The sequence below is a fragment of the Phyllostomus hastatus genome, unplaced genomic scaffold (genome assembly GCF_019186645.2).
Source record: "Phyllostomus hastatus isolate PE091 unplaced genomic scaffold, TTU_PhHast_1.1 phas_contig_147, whole genome shotgun sequence".
In the NCBI taxonomy this organism is placed as follows: domain Eukaryota; kingdom Metazoa; phylum Chordata; class Mammalia; order Chiroptera; family Phyllostomidae; genus Phyllostomus; species Phyllostomus hastatus.
Window position 1 is genome coordinate 6,278,960 of NW_025333603.1, and position 21,937 is coordinate 6,300,896.

A 21,937-nucleotide genomic window follows, 5' to 3' on the forward strand; every position below is an offset into this window, starting at 1 on the left:
ATTCCAACAAGTACTACTAAGATATTTTTTTTGAACTTCAAAAAGAAATAATGTTAATGCATCTATTTGTATTCAGATTGTACATTTATGGCATGGGGCCTACCTTGGAGATGTAGAGATAGACTTAAGAGTGGAAGTGTGTTTCACCTTATTAGTCCTTCCTTAGGAGCTCTAATTGGGCAGACTCTTCATATGTTTATGGGGAATGGAGCCAGCAGAGTTAGCCTTTTATCTGCATGGATATTTGGAAGAACTAAGTTTTCACAGCATTGTAGGTTATTTCACGTCTCTTGTAGGAATAGCCCTTGAAGTAAGTAGTGCCTTCTGTTTGCTATATCTATGAAAAACCGGTTTAACAACTTTGACTAGTTTATATACTTACTTAGATATATTCAAACTTTTAGAGATGTTAAAACTTCCTCTTAAGATGATTATAATTTTCAGACAGTATTTGGGTCTGTGCGAGGTAAGAGATTCTGTTGGGTTGATGCTCATAACAGGAAGAGTGGATAGCCCCACAGAAGCAGTGAGAGTGATACTTAGAAGGAAACTATTCCTTAATTTTTACTATAGAGTAAACATTTTAGAGATGTTGACATTAGCTTACTTGTTTTATTTTATTTCTTAGTGTTATATATAGATGTGGAATCTGATTTTCACGCTAAAGTTCCTGTTGTGGTGTGCAAAGATCGGAAAAGGTTAGTAACAGTGAAGAAGAAATACAAGTATTTTTAAAAATAACAACAACATCCAAATATGCAGTGAACATCCCTAAGAGAGAAAATTTTTGTTTTAGGTTTCTCCTTGGATTAATATGACCAAGCGAGTGTCTACTTATTAAAAGTAGCAACCTTACTAAAAGCATGTGAAAAACAAACAGAACAAGACAGTTAAAAATAAAACACCATGAGGGAGAACTCTATTCATCCAACTGTGTTGAACATTTATTTTATGTTAGGTAATGCTTTTCTGTAGGGATACAAACATAAATGAGAAATAGCCTCTCTTTTCAAGGAGCTCACAGTCTATCAGACTCGAGGTTTTTGTTCACTGAAATTGAATGAGTCATTGAAGACTAATCTTGCTTTCCTAGTCAGATGTCTATAGTATTAAGAGAGCAAAGTATAAGTTTCCTTGGAAAAAGGAAACTAAAATAATTTTATTTTAGGTGAATGTGAGAGGCCTGGAAATATTACAGAAATAATAAAGTGTTCTTTAATCAATTATTAATCTCTATATCTTATATTTTAAGATTACTATATTTTCTTATTAAAAACTAGAAGCATCTATGGGAGGTCTAGTTCAACTTCCCTTTTTTCTAAATTAGAAAATTGGGACCTGGAGGACAATAAGTGATTTGTCCAAATTTATATCATGTAGGGGATAATCAGAATTGGAATGGAGGTATTTTGACTGCTAGTGTTTTCTTTTCATCACATTGTGTCTTAATTGCCTCTGTATGGCAGCCTCAGATATGTATTTTGCCGTGTATAATGTGCTCTCGTGTTTAATATGTACCTATGTTTTTGGCCCAAACTTTCAGGGGAAAAATCTTTCATTTTAACTTTCTAATTCAATTTTTTATTCATTTTTATTTAGATACTTGTTTTTGTATTATAAAGGAATTTTAGCATTTATTTTTTAACATACTATGGTACAAGAAATTTTTAATAGTTTTTTAAAAAGATCTTTATTTATTTATTTTTAGAGAAAGGGAGAGGAAGGGAGAAAGAGAAGGAGGGAGAAAAACATTAATGTGTGAGAGATACAGTGATTGGTTGCCTCTCCCATGTGAGATGACCAGGTCCATACTGTGACCTGGACTGCAACCCAGACATGTGCTCTGACTGGCAATTGAATAAGCGACCTTTTGGTTCACAGGCCAGCACTCAATCCATTGAGCCACACCAGCCAGGGAGGTACAAGAGATTTTATGTAACAAATAATTACAAAATACAAGGATAGATATAAGGTATTTCACACACTATCTGTGTATATTGCATATCCTTATTTTTCCCTCAAAAATTTGGGCAACCCTGGCTGGTGTGGCTCAGTGGATTGAATGCCAGCCAGCGAACTAGAATGTCACTGTTTTGATTCCTAGTCAGGGCACATACCTGGGTTGTGGGCCAGGTAGGGGGCGTGCAAGAAGCAACCACACACACTGGTGTTCTTTTCCCTCTCCTTTCCCTTCAATTCCCTTCTCTTTAAAAATAAATAAACACAATCTTCAAAAAAAAAACCTTGGGTACAAAAGTGTGTGTTATACATTGCAAAATATAGCACATTCTTCTCTGTCACTAAAATATCTCTACTATAATTCTGTTACCTCATTTAAGGTAGCTCCATTTTCACTTACATATAAGCATTACTTGTGGGTCAATAGGGTAAATTGTTTCTACTCTCTTATCTAAAAATAGCATATCAGTTATCATGGAAACTTAGGAAAAAATTAGAGTCAAGAAGTCCAGCTAGTCCAGAATTTCATTTGTTGTTTTTATCATGTATAAAGCAAAAAGAATGTATTAGGAAGCCATGTTGTACTACTTGACATTGACAACATCAGTGTCTTTTCTCGTAAATCAAATTTTGGTGAATTATAATGCTTTTGAAAATAATTTCTTATAAACTGAAATACTAAATGAAGTAGAAATTTATTTGTGAAGTACAAATGAACATTTAAAACATCTTTAATTTACATGGAATGCTAGTGATGGAACTGATACATAGTTTTTAGTTGGCTCTTAAGTTTATTAAAACATTTGTTTTTATTTTGGCTTCTTAGATGTTAAAATATGGTGACTGGAAAGGATAGCTATAGGATTTGAAGTAGTCTCATTTTTTAAAGTATTAGTACAGTGGATTTTTTTTTTTCATTCACAGTGATTTACTTTGTAGAGTGAGTGCAGGAAATGATATGGCATGCCTCACTACTGATTTGCTTGCTGCTCTTGGCAAAACGGAACCTGTCTTTATTCCCTTGGTGTTAGCCTTTCGCTATTGGGCTAAGGTGAGTGAAACAGAAGAAAAAAGTACCTAACCAGTAACATAAATCATAGTATGTGGGGACAAAATATTTATGGATAACTGTAGTAAGGTTAGAGTGGATTTGAAGCAAAGTAGATTTGGGATAAGTTTTGGAGGCAGGACTGGCAGAGGTGTTGGATATGAGAGTTGAGGGGAAGTGAGTAATTGATGACAACTCCTGAATTTTTGGAAAATGAAAAGATGCCAAGTTCTTGGAGAGGGAGATGGTATCCTTAAAATGTAAAATCTCTAAATTAATTTTCAAATGTACAGTAATTTTAACTGGAATTACCAAGAGTTTTTTAAAAGTTGATAAAATAATCTTAAAATTAGTATGGAAGAAGAAGAAATGTTTGAGAATAGTCAAAAGACCTCAGAAAGAGAAGATTAGGAATGGGGGACCTGCTTTACCACTATAAAACTGATTTATTTAAATGTGTATACCATTGGTATAGGAATAGACAATTAGATCTGTGAAATAGAATAGGAAGCCGCAAAATTGACCCTAGTGTAAATGAGATTTTAATGTATGAAAAAATAAAAGAGCCTTGGATGGTGTGTTTCAGTGAGTTGAACTGAGGGGTAGCTGGTTTGATTGCCAGTCAGGCCACATGCCTGGGTTGTGGACCAGGTCCCTGGTGGGAGCGTGTGAGAGGAAACCTGTTGATGTTTCTCTCACATATCAATGTTTCTTTCCCTCTGTTCCTCCCTCCCCTCCCGTCTAAAAAATAAAATCTTTAAAAAAGAGAGAAAGGTTTATTTCCGTGATAAAACAGTGGTATAATTAATAAATGGTGCCATCACAACTGTTTCTTTCTTGAAGAAAATGTTGGACCCTTAGCACACTAAATGCAAAACTAAATTCCACTTTAATGAAAAAAATCAAAATTTTAGACGAAAATTTAAGACAAAAGAATATATATATGACCAGTGGGTTGGGGAAACCTGTTTTTACCATGACAGGAAACCTAGAAGCTGTGTAAGATAAGCATATTTAACTACATTTTATGTGGTAAAGGGTATCATAAATAATGTCAAAAGAAAAGCATATTGGGAAAAATAATATTTTTTCAAATGCATGTACCAGATCTAAAGGGTATGATGAAGAAGAACACATATGAATTGATATGTAATGTATAAAAATAGAAAAACTGCCACAAGATTTGATAAGCTATTCAGAAAAGAGCAAATTCAAATGGCTAGTAAACAGACATGTCACTCATCCCGTTGACAGTTGTTGAAATCTAACAATGTTGGAATTGAAATACATCACATATTTTTTAGTCCAGTAAATACATTCCTGGGAATTTAGCTCATAAGTACCAGTACTTAGAAAATATGTATAAGGATAAGTATTACAGCACTGTTTAAAGTAGAAAAAACAGAAAAAAGTGTAAATGTCCTTGGATGGGTGAACTATTGAGTAACCAGGCAGATCATAGACTATAACCATTTAAACGAATGTGTTATAGTTGTACTAACTGACTTATAGGGACTTTTCTCAATGCTTTTGTTAATGGAGAAGACTAATACACAGGGATATGTATAGTAAAAATTTTGGGAAAGCAATAATCATTCCTGCATTTATATAAAAAACAAAAAAATATATGTTTATATATAATAATTTGAGTATAGAAGAAGGCATGGGCTACATAGAGTATTATTAAGAAGAAGAAGCCCTGGCTGGCGTAGCTTAGTGGATTGAGCACGGGCTGAGAACCAAAGCATCACAGGTTTGGTTCCCAGCCAGGGCACATGCCTGGGTTGCAGGCCATAGCCCCCAGCAATGGCACATTGATGTTTCTCTCTCTCTCTCTTTCTCCCTCCCTTCCCTCTCTAAAAATAAATAAATAAAATATTTAAAAAATAAAAAAAAATAAAAAAAGTAGAAGCAAGATAAGAAAGTAATATTTTTAAAAGGTGTCCACAGTAAAAGCACACTGTATGATACTCCATTTAACTAAAATGTATATGTGTCTTTATAGCAATAAAAAATGAATGGAAAAATAGTCACCAGCATGTCAGCAATTATTTTAGGTTGGTGAGATTTCAGGTCATCCCTTGTATTTTATGTATATTTATATAGTTATATACTTACACTTTTTACAATGATTATGGTAGGAATAAAGCTACTTTTGTTGAGAGGGGAACAGAGAAAATTAAAGAAAGCTAAAAGAAAGGGTGAGCCCTGACCAGTGTGGCTCAGTTGGCTGAGTGTCATCCTGCAAAGTGAAAGGTTGCCAGTTCCATTCCTGGTCAGGACGTTTGCCTGGGTTGTGGGCCCAGTCCCTGGTTGGGGTGTGTGCAAGGAGGTAGCCAATCAATGTTTCATACATCAATGTTTCTCTCCCACTCTTTCTCCCTCCCGTCCCCTCTCTCTAAAAATAAATAAACATCTTTAAAATAAATGGTAATACTTTTTCCTTGTCATTTTGCAGTTGTGCTACATTGACTCCCAGACTGATGGTGGAATTCCTTCTTACTGTTTTGCATTAATGGTGATGTTTTTTCTACAACAAAGAAAACCCCCTCTACTTCCTTGTTTACTTGGAAGTTGGGTAAGCATGAGTTTGTGACATGTGTACATATGTAGTTTGGTCTTGCAGAATACTCTGTTTAAACAATTTAAGTGGGCATTCTGGTTTGTCTGTTTGTCCGTCTTTTAAAATAACTTGCTTTTTTACTACCAATTTGGAATGCCTTTTTATATAGGTTGAAGGCTTTGACCCAAAAAGAATGGATGACTTTCAGCTGAAGGGCATAGTAGAAGACAAGTTTGTGAAGTGGGAATATAATCCAAGTAGTGCGACTGAGAAAACGTCAGTTGCTGAGGAAAACAAAGCTAAGGCAGAGCAACTAAAAGATGATACCAAGAAGACAGAAACAGACAACCAAAGTAATGCCATGAAGGAAAAACATGGCAAAGTAAGCTCTTTTTTTGTTTGCTTTTCTGTCTATACAATTTTTGATACCTTTGATTGAAACTATTTTAATAGTAGGTTCACTGACTTTGAGTAAGCCTTTTGGCCTCCATTTTCTTCATCTATAAAGTGAAGAGTTGATCTGGTTTAGTTTTTCAGTGTCAAGATTCCCTAAAGAATTTACAGCTCATTTTAGGAGGCTTCTTTTGTTTGAATCATGTCAAAGTCATTCTTTGGATATTTTTCATTTAGACAAAGAAAATTTCCTTCAGGAGTTGGTCTGTAACCAAAACTTTAGCATATGAGACTTAGGTTGTTAGATCGGTGGAGAAATAAGGGCCCTGTGGTCCTTTAGGGGGTGGCTTGCTTATTTAATCATTCAGCGTTGATTTATTAAGGACCTTTTACATCCCACGCACTATTTTGAGTGCTAGAGAACCACAGTTGAATATCCATAGATTGCATCCTCCAGAAGCATCTCAGTTGATGGCACTATATCTTTTGAGGTACTTATAGTCAAAAACATTGGAGTCATCCATTACTTCTCTCTGTTACACCCCATATGAAATATGTCAGGCCATTCTGTCATTTCTATTTTAAAATATCCAGAATTTGACCACCTCTTACCACCTCTACTGTTAACCATCCTGGCCCTAGCTACCATCATCTGTGGTCTGGATTGCTACCATACTGTCATAAGTTTCCCTGCATCTACTCTTGCCCCGATAATCTGTTCTCAAGACAGCGATCAGAATGGCTCTTCCAAAACTTAAGTCAAGTCATGCCCATCCCCCTCACCACACTCAAAAGGCTTCAGTTGCTCCTTATTTAATTTAGAATAGAATCCAAGGAGATCTTACTGACTAGTTTTTTGTTTTCCTCTTCTTTTCTTCCCCTCTCTTTATCATACTAGGTTTTCTGGTTTTCTTTTTAAAGCTGGTCACACTCCTTCTCTAGTGTGTATGCTGTGTTTCCTATTACTAGAACACACTTCTTTTTTCTTCAAATACACCTTTTCAACAAGTCTTACCCTAACCACTCTGTTTAACATTGAAACCTCCTGCTCCCATATACCTGTGCCCTTTACTAAACTTTTAAAAAATATTCATAGCACTTTTCTTCTGTTACTGTGGAATTTACTTATTAAGATTGTTGTTTATTGTGTTCTTCCCCTGGAAAGTGAGCTCTACTAAGGCAAGGATCTTTGGGTTTTCTTCCACGGATCTGTGGAAGTCAGTAAACTGGGACTCATGTGCCTGGCACATCAGTAGATACTCAGTGAATAGTTGTAGAATTGAATGAGTGAATAAATGCTTCATGCCTTTATGCTACTTAGTGGTCACTTTTAGTCAGTCTTTAGCTAATTCCTTTAGGATTCAGATATTACCTCTTCTGTTACAACCCCAAATTAAAGGCCCATTTTAGCATGCAGCCTTTCCTGTAATTGCTAAATTGTCTCTTCTCCTAATAGTCCATGAAGTAGTCTGCTCACCTTATTTTAGTGGCAGTATGTTATAATGACTAGCAACGTTGACCTGGTAGCCAAGTAGGTGGTCCTGGGTCAAATTTTTGCCATATAAAATTTTTGCCCAACTTTATAAAGTTGTTAGAATTACTAATTACATGCACAGCATTTAAAAGAGTGAATGATGCATGGTGAGCATTATGTATAAGTGTGAGCTCTCATTTTTTTATATTCCTAACACAATGCCAGGGATATAGTAGGTTCTGAATAAGTATTTGGCAAATGAAGGAATTAGCTTTTGTAAGCCCTGGGCATTTACTTAAATTTTAAAAGTAATTACTGCTGTGAAAAGCTGTAGTGATTGTTATTCTGTGGTTTGCAACCTTGACTGCACATGGGCGTCGCTTAGGGAGCTTTAAAAATCCCAATTCCAGTTCATAGCCCCATCAGTTAAATCAGAATCTTGGGATGGGTATCAGATGTGGGAGTGCTGTGCAACTCAGATATTAGTGTCTGTTAGTACTTCCACTATGAGTCTAATGTGCAGCGAAGGTTGAGAATCACTATTCTAGTGGAAAGAACACAAAATTCTAGAAGTCAGTAAACTGGGACTCTGTTTACAGCAATGCCTCAAACTGCTTTTGGCAAGTTGTTTTTTATGCCCAGTTTTTGAAGAAGTGATCTTTAAGGTTTTTTAGAACTGAAAAGTAAATAGTTCTTTAGTTTTGTGAAGCCTAAATGAAAAGTTTTTTTTTTCTAGTCTCCTTTAACATTGGAAGCACCAAATCAGGTATCCGTGGGACAGTTATGGTTAGAGCTGCTAAAATTTTACACACTGGATTTTGCTTTGGAGGAATATGTCATATGTGTACGGATAAAAGATATTTTAACACGAGAAAACAAAAACTGGCCTAAAAGGCGAATTGCCATTGAAGGTAAGGTATATTTCATTTGGAGAATAATTTTTGTATGCTACTCATCCTCTGTTTCTGATGCAGTGTTACAAATTCTATCCCTTGGCTTTGTAACTGTATATGCTCTAGCTTGTAATTGTATATTAGATAAATTCTTTATCAAGCCCATTATAGTTGATAGGATTAATACTCATTTATTTATTTTTTTTCTATTTTTTTATCTTAATTATTGTTCAGGATTAATACTCACTTAAATGTTGCCAATCTATAAATACTCTGTTGGTTAGGGTTATTAGCTTGTTTGTATGTTTTAATTTTAATTTTTAATTATGAAAATTTTCAAATATATAGAAAAATAGAACAATTACATGACTACTACAAGATATTTTTGGAGAAAATTGTGTCATAAAATTTCTCAAGTATAATTTTAAAGTCCAGTTTTTATTGTCTTCTCATGACCTCATCTATTAAAATGTGACTAAGCTAAAGAAAAGAAGAACAGCTAATGTTGACTGATCAGGCTTTACATCAAGTCCCAAGAACATTAAGATCTTTAAGGGTACAGAAAATAGTAGAATGGCTTCTAAATTCTTAATGAAAAATATAAATTCCACAATATTTTACCTATATTTTAGAGGTAGGAAATTGAATTTCTGTCTGTTATTTTAATTTGTTTAGATTATATATTCCTTCAAGTCTCTTCTGGCCTTCTCTAGTGTGACTTGAACCCGCAAATATTCTTGTACACTCAAGCATGTCCTCACATCTTATGCTCTCTTACATGTAGTAAATAAATGTGCTCTGAAACCTTCAGTCATCATAATTTCTCTTCTTTCTTTTTCTTTTTCTTCTGGAAGGGGGAAAGAGGCCAGGAAAAGCTTTTTATTTTTATTTTATTTTTTTTTTTTTGAAGATTTTATTCATCCATTTTCAGGGAGGGAAGGGGGGCGGGGGGGAGAGAGAGAGAGAGAGAGAGAGAGAGAGAGAGAGAGAGAGAGAAAGAAAGAGAGAGGGAGACATCAATGTGCGGTTGCTGGGGGTTATGGCCTGCAACCCAGGAATGTACCCTGGCTGGGAATCAAACCTGGGACACTTTGGTTCCCAGCCCGCGCTCAATCCACTGAGCTACGCCAGCCAGGGCCGGAAAAGCTTTTTAAAGCCTGTATTTAGATAAAAGCAAAAAGTAACAGATGCTTCAACCATGACAATCCTGGCCTGTTAATTCTTTTACTTAACGATCTTCAGCAGTGGAAAAAAATGTGTATTTTTTGGATGGTACTGTCCTTTTTTTCCTTGGCATATTTGTATTTAAGGCTTATAAAATCCGAAAATCACCCTGGCCAGTGTGGTTCAGTTGGAGCACTGTCCTGTACCCGAAAGGTTGCAGGTTTCATTCCCAGTCAGGGCACGTATCTAGATTGCAGGTTTGATCCCTGGTGTGGGTATGTATTGGAGGCAACTGATTAATGTTTCTCTCTCACATTGATGTATCTCTCTTTCCCTTCCTTTCTCTCTAGAAGCAATGAATGTTTTCAGAAGTATGAGTTGGTGTAAGCCTTTTCAACATAGCCACCATTTTAGATTGGACCAAAATTTAAATTTTGGTTTAATTTTTACGTTCTTAGGTCTGTTTCTACTTTTCTTTTTCTCCTGTCTCACTTTAATTTTCTGATTTCATTAAAGTTAAATCTTAAAATCAGTATTTTTTTTAACTTGAAGCTTTGAGAGTTTAGCTTTTTTTTGTTTATTTAAATTCTAAAGAATATATAACTAAAGAATACTGTAACAATGACAATTAGTAATGAGTCCCAAGAGCTTGAAAAATTTCATTCAATGACACTGTAGGGAGGCATATTGGCATAGCTGTTTCCAGCAGTTTCATCATTGAAACTTGGTAATTACTGAGTTGGGTTTCTCAACAGTTCTCTCATTAATTACCTTATTATTATTCTTTTATTTCTTTTCTAAAAGGTTTTTTATTTTATGACAGATGTTGCTACTGTATTTCCCCTACTCAGTTTGCAGGAACTCAAAAACTTTGGGAAAATGTACTTTGCTCACAATCAGCAGTTCAGATTTATTTGTATAAGCTTAGAAATACTGTTTGTTAGTAGATACTTAGCTACTGACCATTTTCTTTTTTATTAGATCCATTTTCAGTCAAGAGGAATGTTGCACGGAGTTTAAACAGCCAGCTTGTTTATGAATATGTTGTGGAAAGATTCAGGGCAGCTTATCGATACTTTGCCTGTCCTCAGAGGAAGGGTGCAGAGAAATCGACAGTGGATTCCATGAAAAAAGAGAAGGGGAAAATAAGCAATAAGAAACCAATGAAGTCTGACAATATGACATCTAATTGTTGCATTCAACTTGGGGAAAGTACAGAAAAAGTAAATGCAGAAAGAGGTCAACCTGAAAAACATAATGAAATGAAATATACATCACAGAGATGTATTACTGAAGATGACAGTTTGTTGGTAAATGAACTAGTTTTGGCTGAACGTGGACAGGAATCTTCATCTCTTTCTGCCAGTGAAGGCAGTGAATCAGAGCCAAAATCAATTAAGAAACAAGATGATTTAGCACCTTCTGAAACTTGTATAAACAATGAGCTCAGCCAGTGTAATTGCATTGATAATAAATTCTCTGACCTAAATGAATCTGTTGGTACAGACTGCAGGTCCCATTTAGAAACAGAGAATTCACATCAGATTGTGTGCACCGACACATCTGCTACCTCTTGCAACTGCAAAGCCAGAGAAGATGCTTCTGACCTTAATGATGATGATAACCACCCCACCCAGGAATTACATTATATGTTTGATAAGTTTATTTTAACATCTGGCAAGGTAGGATACAGTTTGCAAACAATCTGTAAGATGTTATGGTTGTAGTATGGCCTTGTTTTTATAGTTTTTAGATTCAGGAATGTAAAAATAGCTTCTATGATGATGTAGACAGTTGTTTTGGAATGATATTTTGGTATGTATTTTAATTTTGCTGCATTATTGTTAATAGGGGCCTTTAAAGAATATATGTAAAACATCAGAAAGTTTCAGCACTCTATTACTAGTTGATTTGCTTCAGTTTCTTATATATGAAAGGATTCATTAGATATTTTATGAAAATCAATTTGGCAAAGGTATCATATATTTAAAATTTTGCCTTTTTTTAAATACCCAGTGATTAGTTTTCCCTCACAAATGGGAATATAAGATCTATAAACTATAATAGTATTCTGTTTTAAAGAGGTTTCTTTTGGGAGGGTGGGGGAAATATAAACTTTAACTAAAGATAGTTGGATGATCCAAAAGTATGAAGAATCCAGATTCTTTTTCTCTGGCATTGAGCTTCCCTTTGAATTTCGATATGTTCTTTATAAATTATAGGAGTCTTAATTTACCTACTTTTAAAGTGGCAGACTCTGAACTTTAACTTGATAAATTATAGAAAATAAAATACCCTGATGAACAGAAAATAAACAATACCTACTTTGTTAATAAAAAGTGTTTTAGCTAAGTCATATTGTTTCAAGTGCAGTATACATAATTAAAATATTATCAGCACCCAGGATGCTGATTATATAGATCATGTGTAAACCAAGTGATGATATAGATTTTGAGGTTAAGTTTGTGGATATTGCATAAGAGTTGTTCCTTGTATGGAGCTAATTTATTTTTAGAATTCAGCTTTACAGTTTGGTTCCTCAAGTACCATGCTAATGTAATAAATGGAACCAACTAGGCAAGCATGGGTTTTTTGATTGATTGGTTCTGAAGGTAGAAAATGTTTAGCGTGAAATGAAAATAGCCTCTTGAAACTTTTTATACAATCATGTACTGCAAAATGATTTTTAGTCAACAATGGACTACGGTGATGATCCCGTAAGATTATAATAGATGATACAATAATGATCCCATAAGATTATGATGGATGATAAACAAAAAGGTTATTTTCAATGTGGAAAGAAAAGGTTGGACTTGACTACAGTGTTGAATTTACTACTAGTGCTGGGTGGCTTAGAGGAGGCTCTCAGATTGCTGTCTACCAGCTGTGTGCCAGGCCACTTTTGGGGCTAGAGTTGGAGAGGGAGCTAGAGCTGGGGAAGAGGGAGCCCAGAGCTGCCTGCCCCAGCCTCTGCACACACACAGGTGGTGTACTCATGGGAGCACATGTGCATGTGCACACATACACTTTCCTGCACACACTCACATTCATTCTCTTAATCTCTTTCCTTCCAGTCTGATTCTTCTCTCTGTCTCCTCCCTCTCTCTCCCAATTTTATAATTTCTCATCTCAAACTTTCTCAGTCTCTTTCAATCTCTGCTCTCTTCTCCCTTTCTCTTCCTTCCCCCCATCCCTTCCTTCTGATGTCCATTCTCCCTCCAGTGGTGCCTCAATCCACAGCCCTCTTCTTGCCCTCCAAATGCACACACACACAGACACACATTTTTATACCACATTTTTACTGTTTCACTCTACTCTTTCTATGATTAGATATACAAATGACAATAAGTTACCATTACCTACATTATTCATTACAATAACATACTGTACAGGCTTGTAGCCTAGGCACAGTAGGCTATACCTTACAGCCTTGTGTATAGTAGCCTTTACCATTTAGGTTTGTGTAAGTGTGCTCTATGATGCTTGCAAAATTACAGAATTACCTGATGATACGTTTCTCAGAAAATATCACCCATTGTTAAGTGATGTATGATTGTAATTTAGTTTGTTAAGGATCTTAGTAGGTTAAACTGTAATTCATGTATTTGATTTAGAGGCTGATCAAACTGTTTGAATTAATCCATACCTTTTTCATCTCTTGTTATTTTATTTTACGTCTTCAGGTAAAGCTAGTCCTTGATAATACCATTTTAGTGGGGAAGAAAGTTAAAGTGGTTGGCTTAAAAATATATTTCTTACATTTAACAATGCGTTTTGTTAACATGCTCCCCCCATTCTCCCCAACCTCCTGAAAGAACAGGTTATCAGACCTGAGCTACATAAAATAATTCTTTTTGGATCTGCTTTTTAAGTAATGATCAAGTCCCTCAATAGTTTATTAGCTTATATTATTTTTTGCCTTTGTATAGCCACCAACAATAGTATGCAGCATCTGCAAAAAGGATGGCCATTCAAAAAATGATTGCCCGGAGGATTTCAGGAAAATTGATCTAAAACCTCTGCCACCAATGACAAGTAGATTTCGGGAAATACTTGATTTAGTATGTAAAAGATGTTTTGGTAAGTCTTATATTATTAGAACTACTGAGACTAGTTTCTTTCTTAGATTTTGAATATCTTTTTTTCCTATTTAAAAATAGTTTGTTTATATTTGCTTTGGTAGACATTTTTGATAGTTTAGAGATCCACCTGTAGGTATTCACTAAATGCCTACTGAGTGCATGGCACTGTGGTAAATGGCAAGGGGAATATAGAATCTGTATGTGTTACTTTCAAGGAGCTTAGACTTTGGATTTGTGCTGTCTAATGTGATAGCCACTGGCTATTTAAATTTAAATTAATTAAAATGAATGGAAATGAACAGTTAAGTTGCTCAGTTATACTAGCCAAATCTCAAGTACTGAATAGCTGCATGTATTCTAGTAGCTATTGGACAGTCTAGATAAAGAACATTTTTATCATTGCAGTGTTTTTACACAGTGCTGCTCTAGATGGAGATACAAGACATGTCTGAACATTGACATAATGGGAAGCAGAATGTGTTACATGCTATAGTAATACTAAACAAAAGGCAGTGCAAATACAGTTTTAACTGGGATATATCAGAGGAATTGTAATTAATGATGTGGCATTTGAGTTGGACCTTGAACTGCATTTTCAAGCATAGATGATTATGCATAAAGGCAAAGGGAGAATTTGGGAGAATAATTGCCTTAGATTTGGTAAGGTATAAGAAAAACAACAGAGGGAGATAAGGCTGTAAAGATATTTTGGGGAAAGACTTACATATATGTACATGGTCTTATTTAGAACAATAAGATGAATATAAATGAAACGACTAGAAAACTGCAAGAACACTGCAAACTAAACTGGCAAGCAGTTTGGAGAACTAAGGAAATTTAGTTAGGGAAAGGTCTTTGAAGACTGATTGGGCACCTTATATGGTCTTATCAGTCTTATATGAAAGATGTACATTTTGACCAGGCATTTATGGCAACTGTTAGATTTGAATGGATTAGGTGCCTAGTGTAACAATACAAGTATGAGTCTACCAGGAGGGTAAAACAAGCATGTTATATGGGGGAGAGTGGAGTGTCTGAAGAAAACAATATTAAATAATATGTAGAAGTAAATACATTTTGTAGATATTTCATGAAGAAAATTATGTGGTGTATATAGATTTATAAAAATTATTTTTTGCTGTTCTTCTGCCCCTTCCTTCCCTAGTAATATTTATGATTTTAATATTCTTAGAAGTTAACAAATAATAAAGAAATTCAAGTAAAGTTTTTAGGGTGAAATACTGAAGATTCTTTCAGATTTTATTTTCCTTTTCTTTTTTAAATTTAGATGAGTTATCGCCACCTTTCTCTGAACAACACAACAGGGAGCAAATTTTAATCAGCTTGGAAAAGTTTATTCAAAAAGAATATGATGGTATGTCATATGTTAAAAAATTGATGATTTTGTTATTCCAGTTACCTGGTTTGAGTTTCATTTATTTAAAGTGTTTACTGAATAGTTATATGTTAGATACTATTCTAGATGCTGGGATTACAGTGCTGATAAAAGAGGTGACATCTAGTCTCATGAAGCTTATATTAAGAGGGGGAAACAGATAGTCATGTAAAAAATATGTATGTGATATAATATCAGGAAATAATAAATGTGCTGTTAAAGGCAGGACTTAAAAGGATAGTGATGGGTTGTTATGGTTGTTTTCTGATAAGGTGACATTTGAGCAGAGCCATGAATAATATGAAGGAACAAATTATATGAATATCTATGGAGGGAACATTCTAGAAAGAAAGAATAGAAAGTACACATACTCCAAGACTGGATTATATTTGGTATGTTTGAGGGCCAGCCAGGAAATCAGTGTGGCCAGAGTGGAGTGTGTGAGGTAGATTGTACTAGACAGATGAGGTCCCAGAGATATCCTAGAGACTGGATCATTAGAGTCTTCTAGAAGTTGGTAGGAAGACATTGAATTTTGAAAGTCTGATGAGGAGCTTCTGGAGGATTTTACCACTTACAGGTGACATGATCTGAGAGAACAGAGTATAGATTCCTAAGTAAAGATGCAAGCAAAACATTTAGAAGGCTGTTGCATACATTCAGATGAGATGTAACAGTGATTTAAGAGAGTAGATGAGAAGTGCTCAAATTTAGGATATATGTTGAATGTAGAGCCAACAGGGTTTGCTGATGCATTACATGTGAGTCAAGGATGGTTTCAAGGTGTTTACCTCTGTGATTAGATTGTGCTATTTAACTGAGATGGCAAAAATAGTGGAAGGAGCAGGTTTTAAGTTTAAGGTTGAAGAATTAAGAGTTTTTTTGTTAAATATTTTAGGAAAGAATAGAGTTGATTTATAATCAAAGTGAACTTGTACTTTAAAAGATAATCTGTCATGTACTAAAAGATTCTACTTTTTAATATTTGCTAGTATATAAAGTATTGACCAAATCTAAGTCCCTATTATATTAAACTGATGCACATTTTTATTTGCTCATGAACGTAGCTTCTTTTATATCCTTCAGTTATTATTGAAATTTCAAGCAGGGTGTCAGAATTGAATTTGATAATTAAGTTTTGAAAATATAGAATTTATCTAAATGTATAGTCTATAAGAATTAATAGGAAGAAAAACCCAATCCCATTAAATTATAGCTTGTTTGAAGTGTCAGCTGTAGTGAATGATACTAAGGATGAGAAGATAACCCTATCCTAATTTATATCAAATGGATTAATGATTCATTTTTGGAGGAGAATTAATTTCATGTATAATATTGGGTTGGCCAAAAAGTTTTTTTGTGTAAGGTGGCTGTAGTATTGTGTAGTTGTCTTTAACTTAATTTGAAACAATTTCATTAGATTTTATTGTGACGTATCAAAGTGCTGTCATATCAAAGTACATTAAAAACAAAAATAAAATTGGTGAATTTTTGTGCAGCTATTTTATTTTTTTAAAAGATTTTATATATTTTTAGTGAGGGGGGAAGGGAGGGAGAAAGAGAGAGAAAACTCAATGTGTGGTTGCCTCTCGAGTGACCCCTACTGGGGGCTTGGCCTGCAAGCCAGGCATGTGGCCTGACTGGGAATCTAACCAGTGACCCTTTGGTTCACAGTCCCACACTCAATCCACTGAGCTATGCCAGCGCTTGTGTAGCTATTTTAATATTGAAGATGAAAGAAAATAAGCAACATTTTGGGGATATTATGCTTTATTATTTCAAGAAAGGTAAAAACACAACTGAAACAAACAAACAAAAGATTTGTGTGGAGAAGGTGCTGTGACTGATTGAATATGTCGAAACTGGTTTATGTAGTTTTGAACAGAAAATTTGTCGCTGGATAATGCTCCACGGTTGGGTAGAGCAGTTGAAGTTGATTGTGATCAAATTGAGACACTACTTGAGACAGTCAATGTTTTACCACATGGGAGATTGCTGACATACTCAAAATATCAAAATCAATAACATTATTGGTGAAAATGAAAAATGTGTCTTATTTTATGGAAAAAAACAATATGGACTTTTTGGCTAACCCAATACTAATGTGATACTTATTTGTAAACTACTTGAATGTGCCTTGAAAAAACTAGTTTATTCCCAAGACATAAATCTCTAAATACTGATCTTAATTTAACTATTGGTAGTAATATTGAGAATGAATAAAAGTAGATGAACTTAACGAGATAGTTAAGTTGGAAGAATCTAAAGGACTTGGTGGTTTTTTGGATGTGGATGTTGAGAGAGAGGTGTTGATCACACATATGAGTATATTTTTAATTAGGGCAGTTGAGTTAATCATGATACTATTTGCTGAGCATAAGGATTATATAAATAATAGGTTTGAGATAAAGTTTAAGGTTTAGTTTTGACTTGTTGAATTTATGATGTCTGGAAAATGGAAGAAGCTGTTAGATAAATGGGTGTGGAATCTTGGGTCAAAGATCTGTGCTTTAAATGAGTATTTTGGAATTTCTCAGTATATCTGTCAATGGTGGGTAATTTTAAGTCATAGAAGTGGACAAGATCGTCTGTGTTAAGCCATAAGTAGGTAATAGAAGATTCCTTTTTCTTGCTAATTATAAAACGTTGGATTTATTTTTCTTTGCTTAGAAAAGGCAAGATTGTGCTTATTTGGCTCTTCTAAGAATGGATTTGGATTTCGAGATAGTGATCTGGATATTTGTATGACCCTGGAAGGCCATGAAAATGCAGAGGTAAGAGTTAGTGTTTGGAAAGGGATGTAGAAGTTTATTTTCTTCCAGTGATGAATCTATTTTTAAGTTTGTATGTAGTATTGATAAAAGTGTATGGTGTCATTCTTTGTTATAAATATATTAGCAATAACAGTGTTTAAAACGTAAAGGGATTAGCATTATTATCTTAAGACATTAAAATATTTAAGTAAGTAAATTTTCTGTTTAAGTAATTTTATAATGCAAAAAGCACGTCATCGAGAGTTATAAGTGCTTGTAATAAATTTTTGGAGAAGTTAGTAAGTATACCATAGAGTTAATTTTTTTTACTAGAACCAGTGAGAAGCTGATGCTTCAGTTCAGGAGTGAATGTTGATCTCACTTACTCTGTCTTTTCATATTTCTTCCATTAGGTGATGTTTTTATATCACTAAAGATAGAAAATAAAGGTGGACATCTAATTTATAAATGGCTTGTGTTCTACAGACTCATTACAGTTTTGGGGTACTCAGAACACATTTTTTTTCTGTAGAAACAATGTTATAAATGATTTGTTCTAATATAGCTCTACAGTGAAAGAGGCTGATAGGAAAAAAATATTGTTTAGTTGAAATATGGTATCAAGGGAGAGCTCTATGAATACCCTGGACTGCTAGAAAGACAAAAAGGGAGTCCTATAGTAAATTAAGCCTGAAACATTGCTGGAAGCAAAAATGACAAAACTGAAATTTTCCTACTTTGGGCACATTGTGCAAAGTCAGGGTTTTTTGGCAAAGTCATAATGCTACAAGAAATAGAAGGCAACAGAAAAAGAGGAGGACCAAATATGAGATGGATTGACTTCAAAGAAGAAGCCCATAGGCATGAATCGACAGGAGCTGAGCAGGACTATTAACGACAGGACATTGTGGGCATAACTTATTCATAGGATATCTCGGAGGCAGAGCTGACTCAATAGCATGTAACACACAGGATAGCTTTCAGAAACTCATTTTGGGCAAGGAGGGGAATTAACATTTGTTGCCTCCCCAATATACACTTTACATATGTTATCTCATTTCACTCTTAAAACCACCTTCGAGGTAGATAATTTCCCCCATTTTACAGATGAGGAAACTGAGGCTTTGAGAGATAAACTGACTTGCCCAAGTTCACAGCTAGTAAAATGTTGGAGCCGGGATTCATACCCAGGTCTGTCTGACTCCAGAGTTCATGCTCTTTCCATTGTATCTCACTGTTTCTCTGTAATTTATTTAACCCACAATGTAGTTGAAATATAGTACTAATAGTACTGTAGAACCTAACCACTACTTTCTGAAATTGAAAGCTTTCTGAGTTCCACAGTGAGATGCCAGGAGCAGACCTTCCCCCAGAGCAGTCTCATCAGTAAGAGTGGGTACTTGGGCTATTCTTTGTGTACAGGCCTCAGCAGTGAGAAAAAGATTGCCCAAACTCCAGTGAAGAAAGGGGCTGATTGGATGGGGAAGAAGTGTTCTAGGTCTTTCTAGCAGCAACTTGAAAAGGAGGGGAATCTCTATAGTTCCTTTTTTTTTTTTTTTAAACCAGCATAGCTATTTCTATTTATGTTTCAAAATCAGGGACTGCTTGCAAGATTGGGGAGAGGCCACGCTTCTGGCATCTGTAGTGGTGTCAGTATAGCCTCTGCTATATTATAAAAGAATTCAGCAGAATAGTGTACCTATGTGTTTTTCAAATAGGTTTTTCAAATAGTTTTTTCAAAAGATAATTGTTAGAACCAGCCAGAGTAGAGGTGACAGCGGTGTCTGGTAGATCTTATTTCTGGCTCTAAGTAAACACTTCTGGTGTTAACATCTTCTTGTTCTATAAAGAAACTGAAAAGTTGTAAATATTTTAGTTCTTCTTAAATTAACTTATACTCAGTGCTGTTTACCTGGAAAGGTGCCCCTCTACATTTTGAAGAGCAAGAATTGTGGTAATAGAAAATAATTTTTATTCAGGGAAGAGGTTAGGGTTTTAGGTATCTTCTATGTAAAATTTAATAATCATACTTCTAATTACTAAGAGTTTATGTATTATGTATAATCCATGCTGTTCACACTGGAAGGTTGATATAGTGAAAAAGAATACATTTTTTTCCAGATGAGCCATAATTGAAAACTTAATATTTAGCACAAATTTATATCATTGCATAGTAAAGAGGAAAATAACCTCATTTTATTATGTGTTAATTAGTAACTAAATCTCCAGAGTGAAGCTGCAAGGACTACTACTTTCTTATAGTGGAAAAGGAGCATGTTGGGGATATACAAAAGTGATTTTAGTAGTGTGGGCATGATGTAAATACCGATTAGCTTAATGCAGTTAACTTATAATGCCATTATCTTCCCTGTTTCTTATGTTATGGGTATTGTTACTATATCAACTCTGTTATCTAGTTTTTAAAAAATAAGCACATTTAAATTTTAAGAGGGTAAGAATTTTCTTGAAGAAGTAGATTCTAGTTATAAAAGGATTATTTGTATTTTATTTATCAAACATAATAATAATAAATAGCTCACAGACTTAAAGTGCTTAGTTTGTGCCAAGCATGCTGGCAAATGCTTTACATGCATGTCTCATGTAATCCCTCTAATTATTCTATAGGGCAGGAGTGTATGATTATCTTGATTTTATAAAATAGTAGTATGAAGCTTAGAGAAATTAAGAATGTGGCCAAAGTCCCATAACTCTTCAGTACTTAGTTTAAGATTTAAATTCAAGTTTGCCTAAATTCAGAGTCTATGTTCTTAATCACCATACTCTTTTACCTTCAACAAACCCATCTGTAGTTGTTTATTCATGTATTTGAAAACATTATCCTCTTGTCTTTGTGCTTCTCAAACTTCATGTGAATGTGAATTACTTGGGGATTTTGTTAAAATGTAGATTATGATTCATTAGACTGAGGTGGGGCCTGAGATTCTGCATTTCTTTTGTTTCCAAATGATGCTGACACTGCAGGTTTATGCACCACTTATTGAGTAGAAGGTTATATAGAGCTTATGGCTAGAGATTTTAAATGCTAGCATTAAGTGCCTAGATTAAAGTAGAATTTGTACAAGGTCCAGTTGAGTCAGACCTATTTTACTATTTCTTTCTTTTAGAAATTAAATTGTAAGGAAATAATTGAAAATTTGGCAAAAATTCTTAAGAGACATCCAGGTATGAATTTTAAATTATAACTTTAAAACAACAAAATTTTTTTTAGCTTTGTGAAAATTATTTAACCTAGCGAAGTTTTATTTTTAATCAGGTTTAAGAAACATTTTGCCTATAACTACTGCCAAAGTGCCTATAGTAAAATTTGAACACAGACGAAGTGGTTTAGAAGGCGATATCAGTTTGTATAATACATTGGTAAGTTTCTCTTTCTTATAGACTCAGGCATGTTTACACTTATTGAAAAAGTTTATAGATCATTGACCATACCTTTGTATTTAAAGGTTGTTTTAAATGTGAGCAGTATAAGGGGGGGAAATCATCTTGATATTTCTTTCTGATTGAAAATTAGTTTTTGTGTGGCTAATTTATAGGTATTTTGAGTTTTGTATTTATATATTCTATTTGGGGTGTATTATATCTTTCCATTTGATCTTTAGAGTTAATTTTAATAAATTTGAAATGCTTTCAAATATGTAATTATTTTTCAGGCTCAACATAACACAAGAATGCTAGCTACTTATGCAGCTATTGATCCCAGAGTGCAGTACTTGGGATATACTATGAAAGTGTTTGCGAAGGTATTTATTAATAATAATGACCTTCTTTGTTGTAAAGACTAATGGTAGTTAAAGTGAAACAAACTAATGTCAGAATTGTGGAAAATATTTTATGAGTTTTGTTTGCCTGAGTTTTCAAAAAGAAACACTGAATATTAAATGGTTTAAATTTATATTTCTTAGAGAGGGTAATTCTTAGTTTTTCTCCTGTGTGTGCTCCAGTCCCATGTGAGCACTCCTGAAAATTTCTAATTGGTAAAATTTCTTAATGTGATAATGATGTTCAGTTCTAGGCATGGTAGTTGGCATACCATCCTAGTTAAGAATCTCTGGGTTAGGAAATCTGATACAATTTTCCAGCCAAGAAAAGAAATAGTGCAAACAAAACCCTGTTTACTTTCATAACACTTATAATACTGAATTTGGTTTTCTTTCTTCTTTTTCTTCTTTTTTTGTTTAGTGTGTAAACTCC

General features: G+C 34.3%; 1 protein-coding gene across 10 annotated transcripts in view; it reads left to right on the forward strand.

Moving 5' to 3' along the window:
* Positions 1-21,937, forward strand: part of TUT4 (terminal uridylyl transferase 4) — a 124,325-nt gene that overhangs the window by 56,918 nt on the left and 45,470 nt on the right. For all 10 annotated transcript variants that reach the window (XR_006787927.1, XM_045858442.1, XM_045858432.1 and 7 more), the window contains 12 exons: positions 629-698; positions 2,884-3,010; positions 5,466-5,585; positions 5,740-5,952; positions 8,174-8,348; positions 10,476-11,176; positions 13,424-13,574; positions 14,865-14,951; positions 17,643-17,746; positions 20,851-20,908; positions 21,000-21,103; positions 21,397-21,486. Coding sequence is in view for 9 of the 10 variants with exons in the window: in XM_045858442.1 (XP_045714398.1) it covers positions 629-698; positions 2,884-3,010; positions 5,466-5,585; positions 5,740-5,952; positions 8,174-8,348; positions 10,476-11,176; positions 13,424-13,574; positions 14,865-14,951; positions 17,643-17,746; positions 20,851-20,908; positions 21,000-21,103; positions 21,397-21,486 (2,000 nt within the window). In the remaining variant the exon portion in view is untranslated. The remainder of the gene's footprint in view (positions 1-628; positions 699-2,883; positions 3,011-5,465; positions 5,586-5,739; positions 5,953-8,173; positions 8,349-10,475; positions 11,177-13,423; positions 13,575-14,864; positions 14,952-17,642; positions 17,747-20,850; positions 20,909-20,999; positions 21,104-21,396; positions 21,487-21,937) is intronic.